Source organism: Palaemon carinicauda, chromosome 11 (genome assembly GCF_036898095.1).
Source record: "Palaemon carinicauda isolate YSFRI2023 chromosome 11, ASM3689809v2, whole genome shotgun sequence".
Lineage (NCBI taxonomy): Eukaryota > Metazoa > Arthropoda > Malacostraca > Decapoda > Palaemonidae > Palaemon > Palaemon carinicauda.
In genome coordinates, this window is record NC_090735.1 from 138,439,409 (window position 1) to 138,466,724 (window position 27,316).

The 27,316-nt window shown below is 34.2% G+C and overlaps 1 protein-coding gene across 8 annotated transcripts in view; it reads left to right on the plus strand.

The window, feature by feature from the left end:
• Positions 1 to 27,316, plus strand: part of LOC137650235 (protein phosphatase 1 regulatory subunit 12A-like) — a 271,399-nt gene that overhangs the window by 111,812 nt on the left and 132,271 nt on the right. For 7 of the 8 annotated variants that reach the window (XM_068383498.1, XM_068383501.1, XM_068383499.1 and 4 more), the window contains 3 exons: positions 3,281 to 3,399; positions 3,539 to 3,640; positions 13,692 to 13,745. In XM_068383498.1, the coding sequence (XP_068239599.1) occupies positions 3,281 to 3,399; positions 3,539 to 3,640; positions 13,692 to 13,745 (275 nt within the window). The remainder of the gene's footprint in view (positions 1 to 3,280; positions 3,400 to 3,538; positions 3,641 to 13,691; positions 13,746 to 27,316) is intronic. The other variant, XM_068383502.1, reaches the window with a different exon arrangement.

Below are 27,316 nucleotides of genomic sequence, written 5' to 3' on the forward strand. Positions count from 1 at the left end.
GTTTACTTTATTAATTTAAGGGGATCTGCTATGGTATTTGACGTAACTGTAAAAAATAAAAACTTGTTTTATTGTTTCTATGTATGCAGAAACATAGCCTACATGCTCTCCAAAAGTTTCTGCCAATTATTTTTAAAAATAATTAAGATATAGCGGTCTTTAAATGATGAAGTCATCCTTACTGCGTCGTCTGCATGACTGAGTTTGATAGAATAGTGTTTGCGTATTTATTCTTTCATTTATATAGCGATTTTTTAACTTACATTTCAAAATCTTGTACATCTGGCAGCGATGGAAGGCATTTGCAAAGGGTAGGCAAACACAAGCTACGAACTACGAGAAGAACTGCTAAGAGTTTCCGAAGACGTAAAGAAGTTACGTTGCATGTATGTTTGTTTACTTGCAATTCGTTATGTACAATGTATTTTCACAACGTCCTCGTGAACTTTATAGCAAGGCCAATGTTACCTAAGGTCAAAGAAAGAACAAAAAATAAACAGAGACCAACAAATAAGAACCAAAAAGGGAGGAAAACATGAAAAAGAGTACAAAGCTGGAACATTCCAACTAAAATTCTGGCAACAATGAGAGGCTGCTGGCAACTCATGACACCCTTACACCAAGTGCATTAGTAAACTTAGGGTTTAAATACCTCGTTTAGGGAGTCTTTTATGTTGGAATAAACAATAAAAGTAAAAAGTAAGGTTATAATAATGTTATCTTGATTTAAAAAAAAAAAAGTGAAAATTCATAGCAAATCATTGAGAGACCATAACTCAAAAACATACTTATTTACACTAGAGTTCATTTTTCTCATTTATTGTTCGATTTAAGAAAAAAAGATATCATTGAAAAGAGGAATAAGAAACCCGCAATTTTGTGTACCAGAATTTGGGTTTTCCTTTTTTCTTTTTTTCATGATTATTTTACGTTGAGACGAAGAAAATTAAGAAAAGAATCATCAGAAAAAAAGGAAAATCCAAAATCTGTCTCAGAATTATTAGGTTTATAAAAAAGTTTTGATGTTATGATTTTCAATACAATTGGACTCAGATTAGTGGAGAAAAATGTACTTGAAATTTACCATTTTTAACCAAAAATATTTTAAATAGGAAAAATATAAGATTAGTCTACCTTCAGAAACCCGAGATATAAAGGGAAGTCCGTTATATAGATTTGCATATACTGTACTGTACAGTAATATATTTATAAATCTATGATGTACTGAGGGACCGTTATGCGAGCCACAATATGGCGAGGGACTACAGTACTTTTCTATAATGTGATATTGTAATCATAGAACTGGTATTAACTACTATTATGCCAACCATATTCTACATCATAACCCTGTCAATTAGCTCTTGGACTCTTACCTTGTGAATAGTACCTTGAAAAAGTTGGTATGTATATCATTGAAATTTCTGGCTGTTTTTTTATATAGTTAAAATGCCATGGACTTTGTTTTTTTATAGTTAGGAAGAAGGTTTTCCAGTTGTTTCCTTTGGTCTTTCTATTTGTTTAAAATGGACAATTGTAAGTACAGTATTTTATTTTGGTTAAGAATGAATGATTTGTAAGGCTGATTCAGTGGTATGGTAGATGAATAATAATAACTATCAGAGAGGAACACACAGTGAAGCTAACTTGTTAACAATTTTATATTTCAAACATAGGGATGTAACCTTTTCATCTTACAAATCATCTTTTACAGTAGTCCATTTTGGAGATATATTTTTCTTTGGATTTATTTTTTTTAGTATTTTTAGCTCAAAAATATAATTCCCACTGATCATTAATTACAGTTAGATCTAAAGTTAAGCTTAGTTTTTATTTTGTGGTAGGTAAACTGTAGACTTACTATTAACCCTCTGGTGATCCCAGCAGTGACAAAACTGCTGTAAAGCTCGTGACTTGTACGTGGCTCGAAATTTGCTGTAATTAAGTCGCCCTAGGTGACAATTTCTCATTTGGCGAGTTAGTTCAGTTGTCAGCCAGCCCGGTTAACTAGTTGAAAATATATTTTCAAAAAAGGGACAGGGTTGTTAGTTGAAAACATATACATTAAAAGCAGACATTTAAACACAGCAATAACCAAGTTGCCAAACAGTAAGTGTGTTAGATGTTTACAAGACAAATGTATCATTGATTTTATTACCACTGTACATGTAATGACGCATCTTATTGAATCTCACATACTCTCACGTAATATGACAAGCCGAGTTCAATACTCGAGACCAAATAGACCATGTTATCATTCATATAAACATATGTTTATATGTGAAGTACCTCAGTGAAGTAGATATCCTTTTTGATTAATGCATTTTACACTGTGAAATAGGCAGGACTCCTTATTTAAATGCATGGCATTATTGAGTTAATTCTCTAACTTGTTCTAATTTTTTATTGAACAATATCAAACTAATCTTGAAATAAAGGCATACGTATTAGTTAAGAACAATTGTATGATATACAGTATAGTTTTCTGTGTCATTTTTACCAAGGGTTGAACGCACAAAAATCTGACACATTTTGGTTAGCTGATTTTTTGATTGGTTAGTAACTTTGTTGGGTGGCATGTCTGGCTGGCTGGTTGAAAAAATTATGAATATCTAGGCCTGCTTACAAGCTTTTATATGGGGGAGCAATGATGTCACATGTCATTTCGTAGCATGATTAACCAAGGAATAAAGATAGAGAAAAACTGAAAATTGTATTAGAAAGTTAAATGGATTTTATATATTGCTACATGCACGGTTGATCTGAGAGGGTTAATGGGGTTTTGTCATAAGTGCATCTGATGATATTCTCCATAAGCATTCATTATAAAGGGTTTTGCCGCACCCCGTCTGTCCCAAGATTCATCTGCTTGTTAGCCCTCTGTTTTTCCTTTCATCTAGCTTTACAACTGCTTTAATTTTTACTTCATTTTACCTTGGAGCAAAAATTACTAGGCCAACACTGAATGACCAGCCGAGCTCTAGTGCTGGGCTACATAGCTCAAATTCCATAAAATCTATCCAATCTCATTATACTACACTTTCGTTGTCTTTCCTTGTGTGTGCTGTAAAATATATTTTCTATGTTAAAGGTCTTGTAAAGCAGTAGATCACCCCACAATAACTTTGCCTTGAATCCTTTTTACGACTAAAGATTTTAGGTACTGCTCATTATAGATGAAAATGTGTTATTGTTAGTAATATTACCCTCTTGAATAGTGTAGATACTGAACAAAATTTTGTTTTTTAGGAATTTTTATCAATTTTAAAACTTCTATTTTTAGATGAAGAAAACAAAGATAATGAGCGAAACTCACAAACGCGAGAAGGTACCCAGGCAGCAATACAGCGACGGAAAAAACCAAAAAGACGATCTACAGGTCGAGTTCAGGTCAATATGGATGTAAGTACAACAGGAGTTTTTCCACATTTATGCTGCTTTAGACACCTTAGTATTTTAATATGTTGGAGCTAATTGCTTTTTATATGAAATTAAATTATTAACTTGGTGTTAAAAATGTGTTCACCATCTTGAAACTCAGGAAATTGACCCTGAGAAGAGAGCTCAACGTTTAGCCGAACAGCAGCAGCAACAGCAGCAGGATGACAACAAGAGCGATGATGGCGAGGAGGAAGATGATTCGGTGAGTGTTCTTCTTTTACCATATTATTTATTTGCTCTTTTGGTTTTGCTGTTCTTCCTTTTTTCAAACTTTTCTGTAGTCTGCTTTATGTGCTTAGAAATTTTTTGTAGGAAAATTTGTTTAATTCTTTAAGGATTTGTTGCCTTCTTATTTTACAGCTTTTTATAAGGGTTAGGTTCTCCTCTTAGGATTAGCACACATTTAATTGCGCTAAAGTAACCATTACCTTAGACATTTTCTTCGTTCATTCATTTATGTTGCATAAAATTTTTTGACCCAGATTATTTGAAAAAAATAACTTATACCCTGGGAGGTGCAGCTTCGTTGTTGACTGGCATAACAGTTCTACAGAATTTTAGTTCAGAAACTCTTATCTTCTTACTGAAGTGCTCTATCTTTTTTATTCTCTTGTTGGCGAAATGGGTTGCTACAATACTATAACTGCAAAAGAATAGTTTACAGATTAAAAATTATTTTTAATTTGTCTGATTTTCTTTCAGTTTGTCGCTATCTTTCAGTTTGCCACTGTGTTTACTGTCCCTTTTCTTGATTTTTCCACTGTAATAGTTATATGACAGTGAAATCGAAATTTGTGGAAATTTTTGTGATTGCTGCATATGACAGAAATGATTGGGAAGGGAAGATATGTGAGATTTAGTCAAACCAGAATGAGTAGGAACATTTGAGACATTATCCTTTCTTCATAAATCTTTACCTAAGTTGAGATATTTTGTTGAAATTGTAGAAATATCACATCTCTGTACAGTACTGGGTTGGAAAAGGTAAAAAGTTTATCATCATCATTCTGTGTATTTAACTATGAAGACATTAGGTGAGGTTACCAAGAACCATGACTACAACACCTATTAAGTGACAAGACTGGAAAATAATTTTTTTTATCTCTTCACAAAGCTTTGATCAAGTAGTAAAACGCAGATACCTTACTACACATCAACAATTCTCTCTCTCAGTGAACTTGAGTAGTTGTGTGGAAATTCAAAATAATAATGGTAATTAAGATAGGATATCAATGCAGTGTGGCTGCTTTAAGGATATTCATAAAATTGTGCCACACACATACCTGCAAGTCAGTACTTGCCTACAGATAGATTTTTATATTTGATCTATTGTTAATTAAAAATCAGTGATATTAATTCGGTTATCTGAGGCAAAGTTAGATAAAGTAATAATTCTCCAGCTCAAAGTATAATTTTTTTTATTTTATATACTCTATTACAATTTTTTTTATTTTTTTTCTCTAATTCCATGCATAGTACAGTAGTATTGAAGTTTACCAACTTGTAGTGCAATGAAAGACATTTTGCAATTTTGATCGTAGGATAGAATAGTACTATACTGAATGGTGATTCATAATTCTAATTTCTATCAGTCTTGCAAGCTGTAATTTTGAAATAGGAAGACTTATCCAATAATTCATATAACTTAGTAGAAAGTTAGCTTGGAAGAAGTTTTGTAAAATATGTTTATTCTTCTGATAAAGGGAATCTTCACCATTATTATTATCGTGAATTTGTACAAAACCATGTTGCCAAATTTAAAGATTCTTCTATGGCTCACCTGTATGGAAATATTGTTTCTTTGCAGCATTGGGTTTTGAGGGTATGCTTACAAAGATGGAAAGTACTGTATAAATCTATAGTTTACTGCTCAATGCCACACATATAAGTGCTACTCCTGAAAGAAGGGTGTTAAAGGGCTTCAATTATTTTTTTTTAAGAAAAGAAATATAATGAACAGGATAATTATTAGAGAAGATATAGTATTTCCTTGATATCAAGATTTATTAAAAGAAAGGGTTATTTATGTCAATGTTTTTATGTATTACGGTTTAGTTGTCAACTGAGTTATTGTTCTCAATAAATATATAAATGTCACTATGTTTCTTAATAAGATAGCAATATGCAGTGTCAGTACAAGTTCTTAAAGCTTGCCCTCTCCTACTGCTTGACATGATGCCAGTTGGTTGACTCACATGCTGCCTACACTCTTCTCAAGTAGCACAGGTGGGGAAGAGTTGGATGCAGGTGGTGTTCTAGTAGGTTACAAATAGCTTTAGTCTTTCTTGACATTTTAGATGAAGGGAACTTAGTTGTTAGGCATAAGTATTGCAGAGGTAGTTTATGTAATCAGTTTTGATTAGCTGTTTTTAAAGAACATTGGTATTATTATTATTGTTTTTGTTAGTGTTATTGTTGTTATTATTTGTTATTATTATTATTATCATCATCATCTAAGCTATAACCCTAGTTGGAAAAGCAGAATGCTACAAGCCCTAGGATTCCAACAGGGAAAATAGCCCAGTGAGCGAAGGAAGTAAGGAAATGAATAAACTTCGTATAAGAGGCAATGATTAGAAATTATAAAGTATTTTGAGATTAGTAAAAATCAATCTCACATATAATCTAGGAAGATTCTTGAGTTGATCTGTTCAACATAAAATTTTCTGCGAGTTTAAACTTCTGAAGTTCTACCAATTCCACTGCGAGGTCAGGAACATCATTCCACAATCTGGTCACAGCTGGAATAAAGCTTAAAGATTACTGTATGGTGATGAGCCGTATGATGGAGAAGGCAAGACTTAGAATTAACTGCATAGTGAGTACTACGTATAGGATGCTACAGTCTGGAAAGATTTGATTGCAAAAGATGGTCAGAATTATGAAAAATCTCAGGCAATTTATATAAAGAACTAACTGAATGACAGTGCCATAGATTAATATAAAGATCGGGTATAAGAAATGTAATAGACAACAAGGTTATAACCAACAAATTAAGAAGAGTTAAGAGCTGAAGACCAGACAGAACAAGAATACTATACAAGGTGGAATTAAAGAATTTTGAAAAGACTCTCGGAATAAGCCAATTTTTGTGGAATTGATGAAGAAACAGAATTAATGAATAAAGTAGTGGTGTCAGAGTTGTGTCTTGATGTACTGTATTGGAATTCAAGCTTGAAAAGTTCTTTAACACTTATTACCAAATACTTGTTTTAAGATTTCATAATGACTATCGTAAGATAAATTTGTATATTTTTTATATACAATATTTTTATTGTGTGAATTACTTTGATATATTGTATGTAATACAGTATTTGTACTTAGTTTATTGCATAGGAAAAATAAAAAAGCAATTGATGAAATTAAGCTTGTGCAATAGGCATCTCTTTTTTAAGACCGTGAGTTTGATTACAGTATTAGACTTTTCAAGGCTAGCCTGAAGGGTACACTAAAAGGCAGGTATTCATGCACTTACACAATTTTATTACTGTAAGTATGCTAATTATGATTATTTTAATATTCTGATGTGTGGTCTCCAAGGACTTTCCTGTAAAAGGCTAGAACTGGGAATCCATTACAACATAGATTACCAAAGAATTACTGTCTCCCTTGCTCTAGGGCCAATGTTTCAACTTGGAAACCACAAACTCAGTTTGTACAAAGGAGACACACACAAGTTCAGTTGCTGTTAAACTCGTCACAGCCCCTCCAGTGCAGAAATAATCCGGCAACCATTCTCATCTCATCATCTACAACCCATACTTAATAGTGGAGACAATGTTACTTGTATACTTGTACATTAACGTGCAATAAGCCACCATTTTCTCTAAATCTTCATTTTTTGTTAAGTAACAGAAAGCAAGTTATAATTAGCTGTCCCTTATTCTTAATAATAGCGTCAATGTAATGGGTGGATTAATTTACTGTTTAAGAGCGCCTTCAATAGTTTTTATTTATGTGACCTTGGATCAGAGCTCTTTTCCAGATCTCCAAGTAGACATGTTTGCAACGAAAGAGAACCACAAGCTCTCACTATATGTAGCTCCAAACGTGTATTCTCAGACAGTGAAAAGAGATAACTTGAACCTTGTCTGGAACTGAAGGTCCTTGATTTATCTGTTTCCACAGTTTGATTTTAAAGACTGAATATCCTTCAGGACTTTTCAGGTGCAATCATGCTAGTAGGCTCCACGTATTGGCCGAACAGCCAATGGTGTCCACTGCTTCAGCGTCTGAGACTGAAGTCACACCCTCTTCATTAGCACAGCTGAATCTGAAATTAGAAAGTCAGAAATCTTTGCTTCCTGTTTTCTGACTTGGCACCATCACACTTGGATTTTCTTTCCAGCTAATATTGTAGGGAAATTTTTGGCATATATGATGACCTGTAAGAGTTTTTCTTCCACTGGACAATTCCAGTAGGTATGGAAGGCATGGATTGGCTTCCTTTGAGATAGGTCTCCATGCTAGATAATCCCAGACTTCTTGGCTTCCTATCCGGTCCACATATTCGAGGATAGGGAGCTTAAGTCATCAACCAATTTGTCATACCCTACAAACCTGCATTGACAGAACTTCTTAAGCAGACTTTTGGCGTAGAATAAGTGCCACATTATCCAGGTCTTTCAACAGTAGCATAATGACAGGCATCCAGGTTTTTCTCATGATTTGCATGGTGCAAATTATGGGGTATGAAGTTGAATCCTAACAAAACTCAAAGTATGATTGTAAGTAGGTTAAGGACGGTGGCTCCTCAACATCCGGATCTCAGTATTGATAATGTTTCTTTAAATTTGTATGACTCTCAAAATTTTAGGTGTGATTCTCGACAGCAAATTTACTTTTGAGAAACATTTAAGGTCTGTGTCTTTTTCAATAATACAAAAAATAGGCTTATTGAGAAAGTCTTTCAAGATTTTCGATGATCAATCTATTTTGAAGAAGTGTTTTAATTCTTTCATTCTACCTTGTTTTGAGTATTGTTCTCTTGTCTGGTCTTCAGCTGTTGATTCTCATCTTAATTTGTTAGACAGAAACTTACGGTCTATTAAATTTCTTATTCCTGATCTAGATATTAATCTCTGGCACCGTCGTTCAATTAATTCATTATGCATGTTGCATAAGATTTTTCATAACTCTGACCATCCTTGACATTCAGATCTCCCTGGACAATTCTATCCTGTTCTTAATACTAGGCAGGCAGTTAATTCTAATAGCCAGGCCTTCTCCATCATGAGGCTCAATACTACGCAGTACTCTAGAAGTTTTATTCCAGCTGTTAGCAAGTTGTGGAATGATCTTCCTAATCGTGTAGTTGAATCAGTAGAACTTCAAAAGTTCAAAGTTGGAGCAAATGCTTTTTTGTTGACCAGGTGGACATGAGTCTTTTTATAGTTTGTTTATGACATATTTGTTATTGATGTTGTTAATAGTTTATATGTGATATGTCTGTTTTGACGTTGTTACTTTTTTTAGAATGATTTATTGTTAATTTGTTCTCTTCATTTATTTATTTCCTAATTTCCTTTCCTCACTAGGCTATTTTACCCTGTTGGAGCCCCTGGGCTTATAGCATCTTGATTTTCCAACTAGGGTTGTAGCTTGGATAGTAATAATAATAATAATAAAGTTGTTTGGTTGGTTGTAATGTTGTCCTTTATGAGAGACAAGTCTACACAGTTGTTGCTTTGGTCTTAGTCCTTGAGACCACGCAACACAATAATCCCAAAATACTGGTGTTGACGAAGAAAAAACTATTATTGGAAGGTGCTGTGGGGTCTTCAATATCCTCCTCTCTCCCTAGCATTGTGTAAAGTATGGGGATATTTGATTCACACTTTGCACTTGGAAAATGGCAGTTTGACACAAGTTCGTGTGTACGAGTAATTAGCATTGTCTACAGTAGTATTATACTGTAGGTTCTTGGTGGACTACTTGTTATTAGTTGCCTGATGGGTTAAGCATTGGAAGTGCTGTGCCTGACCTTGTGTGTCTCCCTTATACACACTTGAATTCATGCTTTGCATGTTGAAACACTGACCTTAGAGAAGGGGAGACTATTTCTTTAGTAATCTAAGTTGTATTGGATTCTAGGCTTTTGTAGGAAAGTCCCTAAGACCCCAAAGGACCTCCCCAAAAATAGGTTTCTCCTTTGTTAAAATCATTTGTTTGTTTTATGCAGTTCATAAAATTAATATATAGTATGGTTATAAATTCTCCCTTATTGGAGACTTGATTAGTCTAGATCGCATAAAGAGTATTGTATGGTGAGGCCTAAAAAAATTTGCAATAAATAATTATGAAGTGGTGATGGTATTTTGGACGTATATAAGTTACATCCCAAGTAACCTTTCTTTTGTATATGATTTCAAACTTTTGATGGTGTTTTAGTTCAAATTGTATTTTGAGTTTCTCTTTAGCGGTATAAGGTCAAACTTCAGCAAACGTGGAAACATTGTCTATTAGCTAGACATAGTGTATTAGCTACTTTTATCACTTTGACAACACCAAATGTTTTGCTAAATTCTGTGTTTTATATGACACTTAGCACTTTTGATATCACTTTGTAAGGAATTATTTATTACCACACTGTATTTGTCTTATTTAATTGTATTGAGAAAAGGCAAAACCTAGAATTAACTTCTTGTTTAGACATTAGAATATTAGTTGGCTGCTGGAGACCGAATGAGGGGAATAGTATTAAAAAAAATGCTAGAATAGAATAGATAAATTTCTTTTGGATAGACAGATTTTTAGAAATCTTATATGTCCATTTCTTTTGAAATATTAGAGATTGACTGAAACACTTCTTGAAAATTAATTTTTCCATAAAGAATGTGCCCTCAATTTTTAAATATTTTTGCTTTGTTCAATATCATCCCCGTAACTTGCACCATGCCTTAATTTACCAGAATAGTTGTGAAAAGAATCTTTAACCACAGGTATACCAACTTACTTGTGTGACTAATATAGGTCAATAGTTCCCAACCTTAGTAGTTCTCCAGGGTGGGGTACATAAATCTCTTGAAAAAAAGTAAAGTTTATCTTTATTATAAATGTTGAAGATGATATGCATTGTCTGGCATTAGACCACAAATAAAGAATTTGGTACAGTAGTAATGAAGCAGTGTCAAGTATCTTGTTAACTGGAATAAAGAACTTCTAAAATTGTTATGTATTTATAATGTTTGAACAGAATTCATCCTAAATAAAATAAGCAAAAGGAACAATATATTTAATTTTTTTTAATAAAATCTGCTTGGGAGTTTAATCTATTTGGCTGGAGATGTAAGGAATGCATGGGCCAACCACAAAAAGAGCTGTAGTTGTACATTCATGATAAAACTTGAAAAGCAGGATACTCTGTCCTGATTCGCACTTCCTTCCACTTTATTATCAATGGCATTATGCAGAAAACTTATGAGCTCAGAATGAGTTCAAATGACCTATTAATTAAAAGCAAAACTTTATAAAACAGGACAGTTGTGTGAGAACATCAAGGGCATCAGTATTAGCTTTTATGGTATTCCACAAATATTAGAATACTACTCGGTGCATCAAATGACACGTGTTCTCTGGACTGCACTAGTCTTGAGATTTTGCTCAGTATCTCTAGACAGTGTTATACCCATAACCAAATTTAACTGTAAAGATTGTCTGATTATATTTATAGATAGAAATTAAAGGTAATCTTTTTATTAGATAAATAATATCAGGTACAGTAAAAGCTTGTTTACAAGATAAAGATAACAATAAATAACAAAAATGTACCACAAATGACTCCCCTTGAACTGAAGGAGGTCAGTAACAGTGGTTTTGAAAATTAGAATCAGAGAGCAATATACAGAAAGAGGAAAGTCAGTCTTTGATAAAACACCAGGGGGCATTGGCCTTAGCATTAAGCTAGCCTATCACTGTAAAAAGTAAGGGGATGAAAAAATGAACAGATGTGTGCTAGTGTGCCCAAACGTTATTTCATTGTGTAAAGTAAGAGGACGAAAAAATTAACAGATGTGTTCTAGTATGCCCAAACGTTATTTCATTGTGTACCTTTTATTAATGAAAAATCCAACAGGCAGTGGGTAATGTTTTCACAACTTTAGAGATCGCATTCATAAAGTTAGATTTTCATTGCAGGATACAAAAAGAGGCCAGTATATTAATCCACCAATTGTCACTATTAGTTGAGATGGAAACATTGACTGATTGCACTCAGTTGATTTCAAAATTTCAAGTCATAAAAAGAAAATATTAATTCTAGTGTTTCTGAAACTAAAAGAAGATATAAACTGGGCACCTGTAACAGTTATGAATAAATGCATAAAAAGATAAGTAAAAGAAAGTGTTCTTCAGAAGTTTAGAAATTTCTTTATTAAAGAATGAATACTGTATAATAATTGCCTTTTAGTTCAGTTAGAAACATCATTAGACAGATCTTAAGCGTTATAGGAATTCTTAAATTTTGTTTACATTCGTAACAAGGTAAATGAAGCATCTCTATTTGTTTGATAATTTATTTATCGTGCCCTTAGATGTTTTTCAAGTTGGTGTTCTTATGGACAATACATACTCATTAAAAAATAGTGTGGATGAGTATGTAACAAGTTTCATTGACCTGGCAGGATAGGTAATATAGTTATAGGTATTCATTCATTCCAGGAAAACTACTATTCAGCAGTTGTCATTGAATGAGTCTATTTCTCATTCTTATAGAGATTACCTTGCTTTTCTAATAGTTAAATTTCTTTTTACTATAAAGAAATATATTAGTTTATTTTTTTATCTGCAGCATATTGAATTGTGCTATCAGCTGTACACATTTCATCTCTAGATAGTAATTACTGTTTTGACATTTTACCAAGAAACATTGCTACTGACAGACATAATAATGAAGTATGGCCAGTTATACATTTGATTGTATGCCAAGGGGTTCTGTCCCTTTTTCCCAACACGTCAGCTTCAAAGAGATCAAATATAGGTTAGCATGACAGATGGGTGTCACGATATAGAAGACTTACTTTCTCCCATAAACATATTCAATATTTTTAAAGTTCTTAATTTGCTTAGAATTTGAATAGATTACTATGCATAAATTTAAGGGGGTTATATTTTTAAAGGAATGATAATCTTTATTATGATATTAGAGTACAGTATAAACTATTCCATTCTGGTGATATGGTAAAAAAAGTGAACTAAATGTAACTTGTTATTCTAAGAAGTAAAATAATAGAAAATACAGTATTGAGTTGCCTTCCAGTGACTTGGTCGAGATAATTTGTGACGTGGTGAATGTAAAGGTCCTATTTCTGATTGTAGAGAATACTGTACAACGTTAACAATAAAGCATCCATAACATTGTTCGAAAACCAAAAGTCCACTCGACACAAACCGACAAGTATTATACATGAATTCAAAAATAATTTTGTTTTCTAAACCTACATTTTCAATTTATTAAGCTGTAATTTACTATAATTTCTTATAATTCATAATGATTATCTCGTATAGACCCTTCATGCACTTTTCTTGATAGACTTGACGGATGCAAAATTTATCAAGGCCATAAAAGTGTTGCCTGTTTACGGAATTTTTTCGATGTTAACTGTACCAACAGCTCTGCATATTAGAAGTCAAAGGTTCATCGGCAATTCTTGTAGTGAATTTGTCTTTTCATTTCTTGCTTATTTTGTTATTGTTCTGTTATGTAGTTGATAGTGATCAAATGTTAATTATTTAGCTTATGAGTTAAATGTTTCTTATAGCTTTGATATTTGATATTTGTTTAACAATTTGTTTCTCTCTCTCTCTCTCTCTCTCTCTCTCTCTCTCTCTCTCTCTCTCTCTCTCTCTCTCTCTCTCTCTCTCTCTCTTTTATAATACTCTAATGTTTAACTCACATTTTCTATAGTTTAAAAGATTAGGTAACACCTCTCTTATTGTGACTGACTTAGTAATTGCAATACAGTATATATTTTCACCTCTATGATATTAGTTCTAATTTTAGAATATTGAATATTGGAAAATTAGTTTATATTCATAGAAGTTTTTATGTTCAAACCTGTCAAGCTGCAAGATATAGTGATAACAAACAGTCTTGTACTTTGCCTCATTAGTAAATGTCCTTATCAGTGACATATCTGGCACTGAACAGCATAGTGAAGTCTCTCTCTCTCTCTCTCTCTCTCTCTCTCTCTCTCTCTCAATTTTTGTTGCTTTGTAAGAGATAGTGACATGTTTTCTTATTTTTTTGTTTTCAGGTAAGTGTTCTACCCCATAATGTTGTGTCTGGTCGCTGCCTATTGTTGCAAGAGGTAAGAATAGACATTCTAGATGCATTTTTATATATAGGTCTCTGTTGTTTTGCAGTTTGTCGTCTTGACATTACGCCTCATTCCTGGCTGTAGTTTCAGGACTGGGATGAAATGAAATTACCATTGGTACAATTTGCAGAAATTGAATATTTGAATTTGGTTAGGTACATTTCACTTTATTTCTTTTTTTTTATCTTTATAAGAAATTTTTCCTTGAGCTATGTTAAAAGATGATGGGTAAATACCATAGTTATGTTATCATTGTTTTTTTTTCTGGGGCTCACCGTTAAAAGATATTTACTATTTTTCTTAAGATTTTTTTTATTTATATTGTAATCTGTAGACTGTAAACACCGCATGCTCTCTTGTTATTTTTTTTTCTTTAGTTGTTCATAACTTGTGAAGTAGTTTTTAGAACCGTTTTACCCTCCCAAGATAGCTAGTTAATGTATTTTAGTTAACTGGGATTCGAACAGTGATCAATTTGGAAGGCTTTGTGTGTAATAGGCATCACAGATGTGGGCATCTTGCCCACATGATAGTTAGCGAATTAACGGAATCACAAAGTCCCTTACTCTGGTGTGTTCTTTGGAAAATAATAAATTCAACATGAACGGGAGATACGAATGGAAAGCTGACATGTTTTTATTAAAACTGGGTGGAACCACTTAAGGAATGGCATGGTGGCCAAAAATAAGTCTCGGCTCGCCAATTTTATTTAAGGGGAAATCTTATTCTTCATTCGAGAATAGATTCAATATACAAAAATTAGCGAAGAAATGGGATTGAAAGCCCAAGCCACAAAAGCTGTGATGCTTTGAACCCACAAAATAATTTTTTTTGTTCCGTTAGTTATTTTGCAGGGTGTGGAATAGGGAGGGTTCGAGATACACTTTGCGTCCCAGGGAAATAAATTAATCATCACTTTTAACTAATATGTGCGAGTTTCGAGTGCATAAAGGTTAGTTCAGGTCAAGTATTACTTTTATTTGAATTTTATGTTTGGTATTTGTTTAGGAAGATCAATGTCTGAAATGAATTCTTATAGTAAATATCGAAGGTCCGTGGTGAATTAAACTTTTATAATAGTGGAGTAACAGTGTGGCACGAAAAAAAGAAAGCATTAATATAAATATATTTGATAAATACTTGGGTTTTCTGTTAAGGGGAATAGATATCAGTGGATAGACCCGATTGTGAGAAAAACGGGTAATGTAATAATGACGATTATGAGATAGAAAAGACAAAAAGATATCAATAGATAAAACATTATAAAAAGGGGGAATAAATATCAGTAAATAAAACAGAATATTAAATGAAATAGGTAATAAGTATTAGTAATGAAACAAAGTCTGAAATGAATAAGATATTCATGTAAATGTATGCAGTAAAAATTAAAGTGCATACTACTGTAATTTCGATTAAAACAATTGAAACTTGATTTAAGAAACCATAACACTAAACTAGCTCTCTCTCTCTCTCTCTCTCTCTCTCTCTCTCTCTCTCTCTCTCTCTCTCTCTCTCTCTCTCTTCCTTTTTACTTGTGTGTGTAAGTATTTAGATATGAAAGTAAATCAGTTGGCATGGTGTATAAATTAAATTTAGCATTATCCTAAGCTTGCTGGTATGACACAGCGTTTATTCAATCACTAAATAAGAAATTTAAATAGCCGTAATGATAAGACTTCAATTTATAAATCGCCAATAACACTGATTTTAAAGATATTTTTTTACAAGACCACGCTCTCCATATACCGCCAAATTATGCTAAGCTATTGTTATCATCTATTACTTTTCCATAATTTAAAACAATTCGCAACATGGGAAACAAGTTAAAATTATAAAAAAATATGGAATTATTAGAGACGCAGCTGAACACCAGACAGGAAAACAATACTCAAAACAAGGTAGAATGAAAGAATTAAAACACTTCTTCAGAATAGATTGATCACCGAAAATCTTGTAAGACTTTCTCAATAAGCCATTTTTTTTGTGCAGTTGAAGAAGACAGACCTAATGTGTTTCTCAAAAGTAAGTTTGCTGTCGAGAATCGCACCTGAAATTTTGAAAGTCATACAAATTTAAAGAAACATTATCGATACTGAGATCCGGATGTTGAGGAGCCACAGTCCTTGACCTACTTACAATCATACTTTTGTTAGGATTCAACTTCATAAATACTCAAATTACTCAAAAGTGTCCTTAAAATATACAATTGACAAATAGTGATGTTTTTGAGTAAATATTAATTTTTAATTTAGTATAAATTTTGAAAATATACCAAATGTACGCTGGTATCACAAACTTTTGTTTTGGTTGACTGTTGACGACGTCAGTTTCAGTCGTTTGTTTAGTGAGGAAACTATGCTATTTTTTTTTTATTCTCTAGTTTCTTTTTTATAATTTAGCTTGTTAACCCTGTGGCGCATTGTTTTAGATTATGAAAATTAATAGAGGAAAACTATAGTTTAGCATGATTTGGTAGTATATGAAGAGCGTTGTCTTTAAATATACAGTATAATATTGGTTCATTAATCATTCTAATTCGGGAGGAGTGTTGGAAATAAAAAAAAAAAAAGTCATGCAAACTATCGCCTATCACTAACAACAGAGTTTGTTGTGACGTCATAGAGATTGTGACGTCTCTGGGTATTTTAGTCTCGATGCCTTTGCCATTCGATAATTTATGAGTTAAACCCCTTTATAGATTGCGACCTGTCAAAATTGGTCATATGGCTTGCAGTGTCATCGGGAAATGGATGGTTATTTTCTGTTTGTTATATTTGGGTTACTGGCTTATTGTAGCTGTGGAAGAAAATGAGTTTCTTGGCAATTTTAGCTTAGTTACCGTAGTTCGTTTTTTTTACATGTAACGTTTTCTTTGAAAGAGGAAATATTTGTATTTAGGTTTGAAAGTTTTTTGGGGGTTAAAGAAAGTATTTTTGGTTAAATAATTTTTTTTCTTTGCTGTAGTGGTATGTTAGACTTAGTATTTTGTAGCCAGCTATGTAGTACAAAGCTTAATACTCTTAATATCAGCTGAAAATAGAATTCTCTCTGACAATCTGTTCCATTTTGTGGTATTTGTTTATTTCATGTATTTGTTTTGTAATCACAACGATTTTATCATTTTGTTACAATGTAAATTTCCGTTTAGTGTTTTTTTATATCTGTATTGATCGTATAATCAACTTTTATAACAGTTCATATATATTATAACCGAGGTTTTTTTTTTTCCTCTATATTTGTTTATTTGTTTTCTGTTATTTCGGCTATCAATAAAAAGCTATTGTCGGTATGTGAATATTAAGGCATATTAAATTTTCCTGTCATCCGATTATAAATGAAGAGCAAGTATATATTTATCTCATTCGGAGACGATGCACCCCCCCCCATGCCCCCAAAGGATCTCCTCGAAAATACATGTCTTGTGATGCAGCCTTGTAATGTAATAATCATGGTTATTAATAGCCTTAGCAGTTATTGATATCGGCAGGAGAAAAGGGGGCGGGTCTTGGCTGCTTCAATCACTTCGACTAGGGAGGGGAGTGGGTTTGTGGGGCGGGGGAGGGGGGAGGGTGGAGACTTCTTTTGGGCCCCATATGTAGGCGTGTCTTGGCAACGCTTGCTAAGGCCAGCGACTGGCACTTAGATGCTCCCACGCTGAAGGTGCTTCATCCCTCTCTCGGCACCTTTTCCTCTCGAGATACGCCCCCCTATTTCTCACAAGGGGGTTCTCTCCCCCCTTTTTGTGATGGGTTTTTTTTTCTCTTCTCGTCATGTGTCGCTGCTAACTTTTTTTTTTCTTTTTCTGGTTCTTTCTTTGTTTTTCTCAAATTTTTTCTTGTTGGTTCTAAACCTTAAACATTAGTAAAAAGAAATATGAAATAACACTAGTAATAATAATAATGATAATAATAATAGTAGTAGTATTAATAATACTGATGATGATAATTGAGCTGGATGCAACCCGGAACACCACACTATAAACAATCAGTCTGAGAATAAGAAAAAAAAATGATAATATAATTAGTTACTAATGTCCAAATTTCCAAAAAATTCTTTTGGTCATTCGGTTCTCCCGATATATCCTATTTAATTTTTCCCTTATAGTTTTTCCATTTATTCCTCTCCCCACACCTTAGATGTTAGGATTCCAGATAACTCGCTATCAATCAACCAATCAATCAATCCTCTCCCCACATTTTCCATATTCCTTTTCTCATTTCTCCGTTTTTCTTTGTTTATATCCCAGCTTCCCCTTATGTACCTTTATCTGCTTGTCTCTCCTGCCTTCCTTTTTACTAACCACCGTTTAGTTCAAATCAATGTAATCTACGTTGTTCATAACTTCAAGAATCACTTTGTATAATGAACAAAAAAGAATATTATTATTCTTGAACCAAATTTATTGTGCAATTGATTTTTGACAAATATTCACTTTAGAATTAAACTTTAAATTTCAATTTTTGTATGGTTTTTCGGTCGGTTGTTATCTTGATTGTTTTTTGTCAGTGACAAGTATTTTATGTGTTATTTATTTAATATTTTTGGTATTTAAATACAATTATATATTCATGAAGTTTTAGAAAGAACCATATTTGTATTTTTGTGTTCTTTTAGTCTTCCAATTTATAGAATGTATCTTGTAACCTCGATTTTTATTGATGCGGTCCTCTCTCTCTCTCTCTCTCTCTCTCTCTCTCTCTCTCTCTCTCAAGCATTGCTGGTGGTACGTTATGTTGAAAGAAAGGACACGAGTGGGAAGTAAGTCGAAGTCTCTCAATTGAGGCTTGTATCAAAATTGAACGGTGGCAGTTGATTGAACCTCTCAACTGTTAACTGCTCTCTCTCTCTCTCTCTCTCTCTCTCTCTCTCTCTCTCAAGCACTGCTGGTGGTACGTTATGTTGAAAGAAAGGACACGAGTGGGAAGTAAGTCGAAGTCTCTAATTGAGGCTTGTATCAAAATTGAACGGTGGCAGTTGATTGAACCTCTCAACTGTTAACTGGTCTCTCTCTCTCTCTCTCTCTCTCTCTCTCTCTCTCTCTCTCTCTCGAATCTTTGGGGTTTTGTTAGTTATCTGAAATTAGTCTGCCGTAATCATCCTTTTATCTCCCAAACCAAGCGTTAACATCACGTGCAGAAAACTTAATAAGAAAAATTTCAATTTCATACATTTATATAAGACTTAATGATCCCCATCAGATCCCTCTCTCCTCCTCATGCATATAAACTGCACTTTATTTTCCTTCTCCAAAACTCGCCCCCATCATATATACAGTATATACAGTATGTATATATGTATATATATATATATATATGTGTGTGTGTGTGTGTGTGTGTGTGTGTGTATTGCAAAATAAAAAGGAAAAGACGATGGATTGACCAACTAAGAAATTTTACGGATATAAACTGCCATAGAAAGACCATTAACAGGCGAGAATGGAAAGACGATGTCTGAGGCCTTTGTTTTGCAGTGGACTAATATTGGCTGATGATGTGTGTGTATATGTATATATATGTTATATATATACACACATATACACACACACACTATATATATATATATATATATATATACTGTATATATGTGTGTGTTGGGGGTGGTGCCTGTATGTATGGATGTACTGTAGTTAGAAGAATATGAATATATTCAATAATGTACTGGTATGCTGTTTGGTTGTTATACTTGTTGACGTTTTTGTGGATAAATTTCCTTTGATAAATGTTACATAAACTAGGTAAGATGTTCTCACGACAGACTCTGCACTGGTCGATATGCCACCACTCTTACATGATTGACATTGGCATTGCCTTATCGGACAGGTGGTACGCCAGTGCTGGGTGCTAGTTTTAGGTGCTCTAGATCCGGTAGTTATCGTTTCATCTCTCTCTCTCTCTCTCTCTCTCTCTCTCTCTCTCATCCTTCATTTCCTTCCTCTCATGTGGTTCCCCTCTCATCTTTCTCCGACTAACTCCATCTCCCGTCCCACACCACCTGCCGCCTCCATCCCCCTATCCCCATCTACCCCCCCCTTTCCTCATATTCTTACCTATCAGCTACGGTAGCTGTTGCCCTGCCCAACATATGCCCATGAGGCCATGCTGCCTTTTCTCAGTATTCCCCTCGCTCGATCTGAGACTGTGCCTCTCGCTTCCCTCTTCATTTCGTTTTTCTTTTGTGGAAAAACTCCATCAACTCTTGAATTGATTTTCGTGTTTCGTATTTACGATTTGACGTCGGGATCATATGTTCAATTTGAATAATTTGATGTATTCGTGAAAATTGATTTGGACGAGATTATTGTTAATTTATATTCGTAGTCTTACTTTGATATCATTGTTATCGACCATTATCGTTTCTCTCAGTCTTCTTGCGGTGACTGACACGTGTAAGAACACGAATTAATTTGCTAGTACAAATTAACTAATTCCGTTTTAGATTTTCATATAAACTTAACCTTCTTATCGGTCGTACCTCCCTCTCCCCCTCCCATCTCATATACGCCACAACGAAATGTCTTTCCGACGGCACTATGGCACTGGAAGCTACAGTTCTTCCTTATTGTCGTCACCTCTGTCAGGCAGTTACAGTTCCTCCAGAGGCCTAGGCGGCTACAATTCCTACAGTTCGAGTCCGGTTTCCTACAGTTCCTTCGGCAGCGGGTACAGTTCCTATACCGGGTACGGAGGCAAAAGCCCTATCACGTCCACCTCCCTAAGTCGCTCTACATCGTTGCCCCGAGAGGTGCGAGACAGATCAGTACCTCGCTACAGCAGCGCTTACTCGAGGGGGACGTCCCCAGCCAGGTCATCCTTGACCCCGCACAGCAGTGGCTACTTCGATTCCAGTGATTCCAGCAGCAGCGGGGCTGGCGACTCTATTTCCAACCTCAAGCGCAGCCACACCTTCTCCCCTGGCTACTCCTCCAGGAACGGATTCACATCGTCCATAGTGCCACGTCTTCCCTACAACAGCGCCAAGAGCTATGTCAGGTCCAGCAGGTCCAAGTCGGTTGGATCCGAGTCCGGATACGGATCACGTTCAGGAGTAAGTTTATCCGGTGGCAAAAGATTTTTCTAAACAATGTTAATTTGCGTGATTGAATTTCATAACTAGGGATGAGTTAGTATTATCGATGATTGTGTGATTGGTGACAAAATTAATGTAATTGAATTTTAGGGGTTATGATTGTATGGATGGTGAGGTAAAAGATTGATCGACTTAATGTGACTTAGGTCATCCCAGCCTGTGTGAATGAATAAGTTAGAGAAGATCATAAGAACACTAAATGCTTTAAACAAATCGTTTCACCAAAGCGAATAAAAGACAAGGAAGTAAATCTCGGTAATGGAGGTGGAAAGTATATTCTTTATAAGATGCAGTATTGTGCTTATCAATTTAGTGTTTGGTGTCACGAAATAGCCTCCGTCTATAACCCGTAAACGAACTCCCGCATTGGTGTGCTAATGTTTTATATGTACCTATGTCGATTAGAGACTTAAACTTTGCAGGTTGGGTTAGTCTTTTCTTATATTTGAGACTTAAAGTTTCTAGAGATTAAAATGTTTGAGGGTGTGTTGGCAATTTAAGTATTGTATTTTTTCATAATGTTTGATAAATCCAGGAATTCTGCAAGCCTTTTCTGTTGTTTTTATTGTTACAATTTATGGACAGTGTGCCGTGTTTTGAGTTTGAAACTGTCATTGCCCATAAATCCTGTTTAACATTGAATTTATCAGAAACTTTTAGCCGTTCAATTGTCGAAGTATGCATTGTTGAAGTCGCGCATATTCAGCCAGTTTATTTCAAGGATTTATTTTGTTGGTCAGACGGTGTAAGCTCCGTGATCATTGCAGTATTACCTAAAATGTTTACTAGATAAGTTGACATTGTTGAAAAACATGTTGAATAACTATATGCTGTTTTCGACATTCTAACCTATTCAGGCAAAACATTAATTTTACTAGATTGCAGGGGGGATTTTGTGCTGCATGTTATATTTATTGATTATTGAGAATGTATTTTGTAGTGTTATTTTTATCTCTGGAGGGATTTATTTGCGTTTTATTAGGATTTTTGGATGTTTCATTGTTGATTATGTTCAGGCTTCTTGAAGACGATTCAAGTTCGTAGGGCGTTAAAGTCTTAAATTCTCGAAAATATATTAGGAAAGACATAGTGTATTAGTATTTTATAAGTGTGTTTCTAAACTAACAAATCAGTTCCATTGGATTTTTAATTGATATATAATAAATACATTACAACTTAACTATTTGTGCCTTAATAATGTTTATCACCTAAGAGTAAATATGTACACAATGCAATTGTTCGTTCGATGGTTATATCTATACTGATAATGCATTTACGTTAACCTCGATGTTTTCGCCAACGTTCTGATTATTAGAATAGGTTTATGGAAGGGCTACCTGCCAGCAGGTGGCACAGATATCTGATTTACTATACCTGTATATCTTCCTCGGGAGAGGTAAATCAAGCGATGAGAAGGCCAACTTCAAAGGGGACAGGGTGGGGGGCGTCGTTACGTATAAGTGTGGGGGGGGGCGTAAGTCCCTTGGAGGATAGGGTTGTGTTCATGGGAGGAGCTGGGCGTAAGGAAGGGTACGTGCTGGTTTATTAAGTAGGTCATGAGACCTATATTTTTTCTGTCCTTAGCCCATTTTCCGTGTCAATTCCTTCTTAAGGAAGATGAATCTTGGGTTGATCTCATTTCAAAGACTTGAAAATTCCTCGATAAGCCTTCTTAAAATAACGGATAGTTTTGGTAATACACTTTTAGATGTCGATAAGTGTAGTGTAAGATTCGCCTGCAAACGTTTGTCAATATTTTGCTTGCCACTTGCGACAAGGTCTGTCCTTTTCCTGTTATCGTGATGTTTCCTGCGTTGTTAGATGCACTGCGTAGGGGTATGGAGACACCAACCGGAAGATTGTTTAAGATTTAATATAAGTTTTTATAGTTTATATCGGAAATATATATTTAGATATTATTACTGGTCTTAAAATATGCTATTTTTCCTTTTCTCAGTGGGCTATTTTCCCTGTTGGAGCCGCTGGGCTTATAGCATCCTGCTTTTCCATCTAGGGTTGTAGATTAGCAATTAATAATAATAATAATAATAATAATAATAATAATAATAATAATAATAATAATAATAATAATAATAATAATAATAATAATAATAATGATGATGATGATGATAATAATAATAATATTGCTGTTTTCCTCAACACTGAACGAGGTATGATCTGCACTACGAAATTTATGATGCCACTCAACTCGTACTCAAGTAATAGGTTGCATAATGTGTACCTTGTCTGAGCTAGATGAGCATTGTGCAAATGACAACATGACATCGTAGCAAAACACCTGACGATGGTGAAATGTTTGCCAATTATACTAGACATTGTTCCGTCGACATTATGAAGCCTCTTTACATATAGTTAATGGGGACGAGTCTTTTATTTAATCTTCACACTTTTTCGAACTGGGTCTCAAGTTGTAGGTTTCATAGTCGGGTACTTTCGAAGAAAACTATGTATATGAATTAGTGCTTCGATTATTCTTGAGTTTTATCAACAATTTATATTTATTAATGTTTCAGATTTGAATCTTTTTATTGGTCTAAAATAAAAAAAAAAAAGAAGTTTTTAAGACCTTGAAATTATATGAGTAGTTTTAGGCATGGTTTAAGGTTGCAGTCTTTAATGTTTTGTAATATGTTTTGAGACGAAAATATATAGAAAAGGTATTCATAGTAGTAATGATGTCGAAATTTTTTTTTTGGATATCATTGTTTGCTGCCATTGCGGATAGGGAACGAAGACATACAACAATCTGCGGTCTTACATGTATTTGTTTTTTCTATAACGTAGTAGTTACCAATATATTTATTTTTAGAAATTGTTGAAATCCGCCTTTATGAAATTTCGTCGTTAGCGTTTCCCTTTAACATAAGAAAAGAGAATTTACTACAAGTAATCTGTTCATTTAAATACTGTCTAATAAAGAAGCGACATCGTCTTAAAGATATACTAATACCAATTAGATTTTTCTATCACACCCTTTGCTGTTGTGTCTCGTAGTTTTTTGATTATTCGCAAAATTTCAGTTTGTTTTAATTAATTAGTCATTCATTGGAGAATACATTAATAAGTTAATTACATAGCAATTACTTTATGCAGTGGAACCATACTTACTACAGGACCTACTCGTTCAATTGATCGTATACATTCTTTTAGGTATTTTTCATATCAAACTGCGTAACTGGTGTTTAATTTCCAATCCACAAAATCAAAACACTTTAGGAACAAGAAAGTAAGTGTCTTAAGACAAACGGCCCTTTAGATTTCTATGGTGTACCATATATTATACTCAAATCATATATACATTAAACAATGTTTTATGGCCAAGTTCTTCAGTAGGTGACAGGTAATGTTCAGCTAATATTGTACTTCCTAAAATTAGCATGTTTAGGCTGTGCGTCATATACACGTGCCCACCTCCCACCCACTCCCCCCATCTCTCTCTCTCTCTCTCTCTCTCTCTCTCTCTCTCATATAGGAGTTGAATAAACAACTCTTGTTCCACCTCCAGAAAGTAAACAAGAATTGCCTGGGTGAGTAATGTGGATTTTCAAGGTTTCTCGAGTTAACTTTAGAACGCCATTGACATCATGGTTTTTTATGTCCTTGTGATATATGGGGTTATTTTCTTCTTAATCCTTATCCTCTTCCTAAGTGTACTATATATATATATATATATATATATAGTACACACAAGTTGTCAGTAATATCAACCTTACGCACATTGACTAATTCAGCTCTTTATTACACACACCTACGTACATAACACATTCATCTTATGTATTTATGTGTATATATACACATGTATATATATATATATATATATATGTGTGTGTGTGTGTATGTGTATACCATGTGCGTATAATGTATACGCATAGAAAAACTACTAAAAAGCATATATTAGATAATGGACGCTTCAAGTATAGTATGTTTGTATAATGTTAAGGCATCTACAAGAAGGCTAATAGTAGAAAATCTAATCTGTATCACATGGTACGAGTTCGAACAAATATACATTTTGAACAGACGAGCACGTAGGAGGAAGTACCCCAGATATTCTTAAGGGCCGAAAGCAAAATCTTCAAATACTGGTTTTCAATCCCAGTACATTCTATTTCTAAAGCCTGATATATGCTGTTTACACAAATACACGTATGTATACGTAAAACGCCCAGGAATTGTTTGGTAAACAAACAAAAAACGAGAAATGAATATCTTTTATCTATTCACTGATTACAGTGGACTTCCGAGTCTGGGTCTGTGTCTTGCGTTTGATACTTACTAACTCTCACAGGAAAAGGTGTTAAATAATCTTTTGCGATCATGTTTAAAGCGTATAATTCGCAGTTCCATTTCTAAAGGCGTAGTCTGAAAAAAATGGTCTTCTGTTCGTTCGCTACTGTTTATATTTAGGTTGATGCTTAGGGAAATCTTAATCATGTTTAGTCTATGAAACACGAAACACACTAAGTTTATCTTAGCTGATATTCCACCATATTAATTCTCTCTCTCTCTCTCTCTCTCTCTCTCTCTCTCTCTCTCTCTCATAAGAATTGAGTGATTTCTACTCAGTACCTTCCTGCTAAACCGGAAGACATGCGTTACACCTCAAATAATGTAGAATTCTGTTCTCTCCAAATGAGAAGTATTAATTTGTTCTTAGACAAGGACTCCATTGCCCTGTGTGCAATATATGGTTGGTCCTTACACTTTTCGGTGTCATGTTATGAGAGTTTCTATTCCGTAGTCCGTTGAAAGTAATTAAATTAGATATATATAACGACGCCTTTAAAATAATGCCAGAAGTTTCAATAATCAGTTTTTCTATGAAAATTTTCTTGCACAGTTTCAAGATTTATTTTAGAATGTTTGTACATCAATTTTTCTCCTAATAATTATAGTTAGCCTTTTATTTGGTGATCGTAAATAACCTTAAGAATATGTGCTCCTAAGACACCTATGCTTAAAAACTTTCTTCTCGTAATTAACGGATTCTTTGTCGACAGTGGAACTAATATTGCCTGGCCCTCCTTGGTCAGTTTCTAGAGCATTGTCCTGCTTGATAGGGAAATGTCAGTGTCCCTTGCCTCTGCCATTCATGAGTGGCCTTTAAACCTTTGAAGGAAGGTGAATTTGAGAGAGAAAGATATTATAGTAGCATGATTATGAAGTTATAACGCCACTAATTAATTACTTAGATATTCAAACAGCGTATATTTAGTATAAAAAAAAATTTCGTTTGCAATTTATAGAAACTCTCTCTCTCTCTCTCTCTCTCTCTCTCTCTCTCTCTTATATATATATATATATATATATTGTGTGTGTGTAAATATGTATGTATGTAAAAAATAACTTTACCTCTCCTTTAGGTTGACCTTGAGTACGCATTGCCCAACACCGTGTATATGTATATTTAGTGAAAACATTGAAAGCCCCTTTTATGTATGTGATTCTTAACCGAGTTTCAATGTCAACACAGGTGTTTGCCTGAGGAGAGAGAGAGAGAGAGAGAGAGAGAGAGAGAGAGGGGCACTTAGTGTAAATATTAGATCATGTTTTACTTTCAAGTTTTAATATTTTGAGCCCCATCTCTTCTTATTGCGTTGTATTGTGGCCCAATGTTTTGAACTCTGCTGTCGCGATGCAGTGTTGATACGTGGCGATGTATAATGGCTAAAGGACTCGTTCATGATTTAATATTTTTTCGAGTCTATTTGCGAGGTTGCCTCATCACTTGCAATCACCCTGCCGCCCACCTGGTCCGCCCGCTTATTAGTTAACCTTGTATTCCAGGTGCCAAGGTTATGATTACACAATTTAGGTTGCCAGCTTAAAGGGTAAAAAGGGTGGAAGGGAAGAGAGAGAGAGAGAGAGAGAGAGAGAGAGAGAGAGAGAGATTTCTTGACGGAAAGCCAACTATGATCTTCGCCAAGTAGTTGATTACTTTGACTTTATATCAGATGAGATATATGGGGTTGGGTGGGGTGGGGTGGTTTGTTCATGTGGGGTTGTAGATGGGGCTTAGGGAGGTTGTTGATGTTGGGTTTGCATGCCGCTAAAAATATTGATTTTGTCAGACCAATTGCAATTATTTAACATTCCACACAGAAGTCTGTAGGGGGGATGCGGATTATTTTCTCTCTCTCTCTCTCTCTCTCTCTCTCTCTCTCTCTCTGTTCATAGGATGTTGTTTTAGGGTTGCTGTATTTTCTGGATAACGTTTGCGATTGATAGATTTAACCAGATTACCAAATATAATTTATCAGTCAAAATTAAGATTTTACTTACACTGCACTCGACTACACATAGTGGAGGAGAGGTTGTGGTTGGTCATTGTGATAATTTAACAAAAAAAAAAAAAAAAATTATGATCTTCGATGTCAGCATACCAGAAAACTCGAAATCAATCAATTAGTTAGTGCGATGAATTAAGTGGTTATGTTGTTGAAGTGAGGCGATAT